Raw genomic sequence first — 6,073 nt, 5'->3', positions numbered from 1 at the left:
TGTGTGTGTGTGTGTGTGTGTGTGATGTCATTTGTTCACGTGAGTCATGACCAGACTTTATGAGTCAGTTTATGAGCGACCCTTAAAACAATTTAGACTTGTCGCACCTTCAAAGGGTCACAAACAAATCATCAGATGAAGGTGACGTAGAAGTGGCCTGATCGCCTCATCAAACAATTCTTATGTCTATTTCTTTCCTTTCGCCAAAGCTCCTGTTGGTAATGGTGATAGACCCATTCAGACCGTAACCCAGGATGGCTTGTTGCCAGGTCGGCAGCCATGGTAGAGGAAGTTGGGTTGGCAGTGTCACAACCTGGCTCTCGGACCGTGACAAATATGGAGACGCACCACATATCGCAGTATAACAAAAGTCATTTATTAGCATAAACTAGAAAAAAAACACAAAACGCAAAAGCGACGGCAGTCACATCCTGGATGGGGGACGCCCCCGCAGACGGGGATGTTGAAGAAGAGACTCAGACCCATACTGCACTAGTACCAGGTTTAAATAATCAGCACACACTGGGGCCCTCAGGTGTCCACGATTAACCTCATTAGGAAAGCACAGAAGAGTTACCGAGGGGCCGTAACAGCAGTTAGCATAAGGACTCCCTCTGCTGGGTTAACTGATGGCAGAACGACACGGGCACTTATCATCCTAAAGAAAAGGTTTCATACAGTCGCACCTGGACAAAAAGTAAAGCCAGTGAACGTGTTGACATGCTGCTGACTTTTGTTTGTGTTGTACAGACACGGTGGACAGCTCTCAGCAGGCCTACCAGAAAGCCTTCGACATCAGCAAGAAGGACATGCAGCCGACACACCCCATCCGGCTGGGCCTGGCCCTCAACTTCTCCGTCTTCTACTACGAAATCCTCAACTCGCCCGAGCAGGCCTGCACTCTGGCCAAGCAGGTGGGTGCACAGCACTCTGGTTACTCGCTTTAAAGCACTGATTATTTTATTTTTTTTTATGTTTAATGTATCGCCGAGGAACACATATCTAAGTCGCAGCGTGGTAGAAATGAGACGCGGGAGAAACCGCTCAAAAGACACTTACATGTTACTGATGACACAAAGTGAGTTATTAAAGAACAAACGTAGAGCTCGTTAAATGAGACCAACCCAGCTTGGGTGTGAATGCGTTTTAAGAACCCCTCTGTCTTCCCCCCCCCCCCACACACTTTGCAGGCTTTCGACGAGGCAATCGCCGAGCTCGACACCTTGAACGAGGACTCGTACAAAGACAGCACGCTGATAATGCAGCTACTAAGGGACAACCTCACTGTGAGTACACACTCTGTCCACCGCGCTGTACACCAGAATGTATCTGGGTGAAGTCCGTATTTGCTGTGTTGTATCCTAGAGTTGATCCTAGTCCTAGATCCCTAAAGTGCGTGCGGGGGCATCAGCTTTGTAAGGGTTCCGTGTCGTTGTAAAGGTCTCAGCCTCTTCTTTGTGCGGGTCAGAGACTGAAGAACCGTGTAGACGACTAGATCACATGACAGAAGCACGTAGTCCTAGGGCTGGGCCATGTGACGGTTATATACACTACCGGTAAAACGTTTGGGGTCACTTTCAATTGCACCCCAGATTTCCGTTGCACTCCATTGTAGACAGAATACCAGCTGAGATCAGGTGCATTGGTTTTTATACTGGGCAGCAGTTTTCACATTTCTTAATGTGCTTACATAATTGCAAAAAAGGTTTTCCGATGTTTTTCTATTTAGTTTTTAAAACATCAGATTAGTAAACAGAATGAGGAGATGTTTTTTACAGTGTGTTCTTGGGGGACAGGCAGCTAGCAGATTTTTACTTTTTACAGAAACAAGTTACTTCCTTAGACTATTTTGTAGCGGCACCATGGCTCCGCCCAAAGCGATTTCTTTTTTTAAAAAGTTTTTGAAGCTTTCTCTGACATTTTTTTGTCACTTTTTGGCGTTTTCTAACTTTTCCCGGAGTTCTTTCTCACTTTTTTCAATGTTTTTGTTGATTTTTGACTCTTTTTTTTCCCTTACATTTCTGTCACTTTTTTCAGTGTTCTTAAATCATTTTTTTTCTTCTTAAAATGCTATGTAATTTAAATAAAAACCCCAAATTCAATGAAAATAGCGAACTGATCAGTTGTTAAACTTGTGAGGAGCGTCGGATGGAACCATCCACGTTATTCTTTTTCACAATTTGTTTGAAGGAAACCCACATTTCTGATTTAGAAACTTTGAAAATGGGTCCGATTAGACCCCGAGGACAACCGGAGAGTTAAAGGCGGGCCATCAAACCAGAGCAGGGTTTTCCTCCCGTCCCAGAATGCTGTGTGAACAAGTCAGACCCTCCTCCGCCGCGCTGTGGGGGACGTCCTAGCAATGCGAGACTCAGTCAAAACAAACCGCGATGTGTGTGTTCGTGGCGATGAAGGAAAATGACGGCCAGTGTGCGGTTCCCTGATGGGTGTGTAACGGTTAGGATAACAGTAGAGCTCCATGGCCCAGAGGACATCTGCTCCTGGGTACCATCAGTTCATCGTCCGTCCATACTGGTTTTGGTCTTTTCATGGGATTTATTCCTAATACAGCTAACGTGGACTCCTACCTCAGTGAAAATGTAAAGCACGTTGACAGTGTCTTCTTTTTGCTGCGTAGCCTTGTTCCCACTGATGTCTTGTCTCTGTTTCTCTGCAGCTGTGGACATCAGAAAACCAGGGAGACGAGGGCGAAGCCGGCGATGGGGAGAACTAGAGCGCACTTCACTGTTGACCCATCCCCACTCTCTTCCTCCTCCTCCTCCTCCTTTGATCTCTCTTCCTCTTCCTTCTCTTCTTCCTGTCTTCATACACATAAAACAGCCCGTTCATTCCCCTCGTCCCACTTTTTCACGCCCAGCCTCCCGACCTCCCTTCTGTATAACCTACAGCATGAATAGTACCTGACCTTCACAGACAGATGGGAAAAAAGGAGAGGGGGGGGCAAGAGAAAGTACTCCATCACCCCACGATCCCTCCATCCCTCCCTCCCCTCGATCATGGCACTCCAAGGCAGACCAAACTGGTCCACGTCGTCGTCTAGCACGCAGGGAGGGTTTTTATCCAGAACTACAAAATAAAAGCTTCTTTTAGGGCCCACACTTTTTTAATCTTCCTCCTCCATTCCTTCCGCTCTTCCCTCCCTCCTGACATCCTCCTAACCCCCACCCTCTAATGAGTTAATGCACATATATAGTTGTCCACTACCCCCCCCTCTCTATTGAGTTAATGCACTTCTCTAGTTGTCCAACCCTTCTCTTTTGGCTTTTCTTAGTGTACTAGCTGCCGGCTGCTTTTATTCCACTTTAAACACCAACAAAAGGTTATTAAACTGTCTGTTTCTTTTCAACAAACACTGTGATGCTTAGTTTTTCCTCCACCTTGCCCCGCCAGATCCTCGTTTGGTGGCGAGAGCAAGATTCAGCTGGGTGTGGGGGGGGGGTGTTTGAGCAGCCGTGCCATTCTGCTGGCGTTTATACAGAAGGGTCCCCCCACAAGGCCGTATTGTGACACTGACCACTCGAAAACCAGAAGCGCTCCGCCTGCCGTGTACTCAAACACGCCATTCTGCGTCCAACTCATTTGGGAACTTATTAAAAAAGCATCAGCACACATTCCATGTTGACTTTAGACCAGGGGGGGGGGCCAGCGAGGCCCCATCCACATCAGCCCCCCTGGCCCTGAAGGGAGTCCTTAACAAGATCAGTTCCCCTTGCGATTGCTTTTTCCTTCCTTTTTTTTGAAAACTGTAAAATTGTAAAACCTGTTTAGAGCTCAACTGTAAATCTCTTTTTGGAAAACCAAACGGTTTGTTGGTTTTTGTTAACACCGGCTCCCAGTGAAAACCCCTAACCCTAACCCGGAGCCGTTACGGGGTTTTCTGCCCCGGCGCTTAACACCAGTACATATAGATATATACAGTTTTATTTTGGTACTTTATTTCTTCTCCCCCCGCCCTCCTTGTATGTAAGCCCCCGTCGATTGAAGTCTACAAAAAGTCCCCCGTTTCCACTCGCCGCCGAATGGGTCGATCTGCACGCCATCAGTCATCGCCATGGGGACCGGACCTCCGTGGGTCGACACTTCCGCTTCCTGCTTCCTCGTTTCCAAATTAAAAATGGCAGTTGGTCGTTGTGTTATTCCTTCTAAGATGTTCATTGGCGTATCGGCCAACTGCCTTAAAAATGTTAGTCATTCTTTATCTCAAACAGGCTATAAAAACATTTATATTTCCTTTGGATTAATAATTATAAGAAAGATTTAACCGAATCCCAACAGTTTTCATTCAGTACTTGGTGTAAGTTGGCCTTTTTTTTTCTTTTTCTTTTAAGGTTTAACCAAGCTGACTCGTTTAAATGTTGCATTTCAAATGTGAGGAAGCGGTGATTTTGAAGTGTCCCCCTTGGTGTAAATTTCAGTCCACAACAGGGACTCGATTCCAAGGAGCCCGATCTCCCGGCAGCCGATCGTCTGTTTGTGGAAGTGAGAACCTGTAGTCTGGATCCCGGTTTATGTATTCAGGCTAGAGTTCATGAACATGCATAAATGTCGTGGCAAACTTTTTTTTTTTTTTTTGTAGAACCGAGAGAACACTCGCTGAGCATTTAACGGTACAACATCCTGTCCACATCGGATCTTCTACAATATGAACACTTGGACTGCTGGTTCGGACTCTGCCGATAGCGAGGTACTGTCACTGTTCGGAACTGAACTTTGGTTCCGAACTTTGAGAAATATGGGATGTCAGCGGACCGCGACGCCGACCCGCGAGTCGGTCCCGTTTGACTTCGCTGATCCGCTCAGTGTCACAATAACCTTGGTCACCCGTCCCCATCTCAACATTCCACTCTTTAGGTGTACAAAAGTCACGTCTCAATGGTTTTCTTTTTGCTGGGGACAAATGTTTTCATGCACTAAAGTTTAAAAGGTTACAAAAAAAAAATCCAAAATGATCCTTCCCCGCCCGCCGCTCTTTTTCTCGTTAGCTGAACAAAAAGGCCGTTATTCTTCGCTTTCTAAGGAAAAAAACTGATCCCATGCAGTAGTGAATGTGGCACCGAGCCTGTCTGTATATCTGGTATCTCAAATCATTTTGTTTTTACTGACCAGTATTATGCTTAAAATAAAAAGGAGGGGAAAAAAAAACAACCCAAAAAAACAAAAAAAGTTTGCTTCTGTGACGGTTTTATTGCTTAGCGCGCACGTGGTTGTGAAAATTTAGACTTAGCTTAAGGACACCGATAAAAAACAATAAAAATATAAAAAAGAAACCCTTCAACACCTCCCCCCCCCCCCCCCCCCCCCCCCCCCCCCCCCCCCCCCACCACCACCCTGGTTATTGAAGTAATACTAGATTTGTGTATGTCTTTTAAAAAAATAAAAAAAATAAAATCCAACTCTAGTTTCACCTTACATGTTATGAACAGGACAAAATGTAAAAGACGATTTAAAGTGAAATAAAGGTTTTATCAGTTCCGAATCAGCCCTGTTCTGTTTCTTACCGCCACGAGCCTGTTAATGCCGCATGTTGGTTTCACTCTCTCATTTTAACTTTCCAGATTGAAGATGTAAAGCACGCAGGAAGTTGGTCTGGAATGCTTAAAGTGCTGGAGTAGCATTTCAAAAATCATGACATCATGGACGTGTTGAGTTTTTCCAAACGGTTTGGGTGTTTTCCCTCAAATGCAAATATTCAGCAGGATAACAGAAGGCTGCGGTGTTCTCCTGGATAATGTCTGCTCTCCTAACGGATGTATGCAAAGGCATTAAGAGGCTAACTTTTATTCCCATTTGGTTTTCACAGAAGACCAAACGGCAGAACGAAGCGTTCATTCTGCGTACGTGCAGAAGATAAACACGGCAACACTCTCTGGGTCAGTTATGGAAATTATTAATACTTAATTAATTAATACTTAAGTGTCATGTAAGACTCCCAAAGAGAGAGCATGGTGACTGAAGAGAGAATAACCTTTTTATTAAAGTTTTTTTTTTTTAGTAAAGATTCAATTTAATTTATTATGCTTCAACTAGTCTTGTCAGATGGTTGGGATTTTAA

General features: G+C 45.0%; 1 protein-coding gene across 1 annotated transcript in view; it reads left to right on the top strand.

Annotated features, from left to right (window-relative positions):
• Window positions 1–3,371, top strand: part of ywhaba (tyrosine 3-monooxygenase/tryptophan 5-monooxygenase activation protein, beta polypeptide a) — a 16,446-nt gene extending 13,075 nt beyond the window's left edge. The window contains exons 5-7 of the mRNA XM_034868761.1: window positions 751–914; window positions 1,191–1,286; window positions 2,678–3,371. Of these exons, the coding sequence (XP_034724652.1) occupies window positions 751–914; window positions 1,191–1,286; window positions 2,678–2,734 (317 nt within the window). The 3' untranslated portion in view covers window positions 2,735–3,371. The remainder of the gene's footprint in view (window positions 1–750; window positions 915–1,190; window positions 1,287–2,677) is intronic.
• Window positions 3,372–6,073: the final 2,702 nt, after the last annotated feature.

Source organism: Etheostoma cragini, chromosome 4, assembly GCF_013103735.1.
Source record: "Etheostoma cragini isolate CJK2018 chromosome 4, CSU_Ecrag_1.0, whole genome shotgun sequence".
In the NCBI taxonomy this organism is placed as follows: domain Eukaryota; kingdom Metazoa; phylum Chordata; class Actinopteri; order Perciformes; family Percidae; genus Etheostoma; species Etheostoma cragini.
Note: the sequence above shows the minus strand (reverse complement) of the source record. Positions and strands in the feature narration are given on the sequence as shown.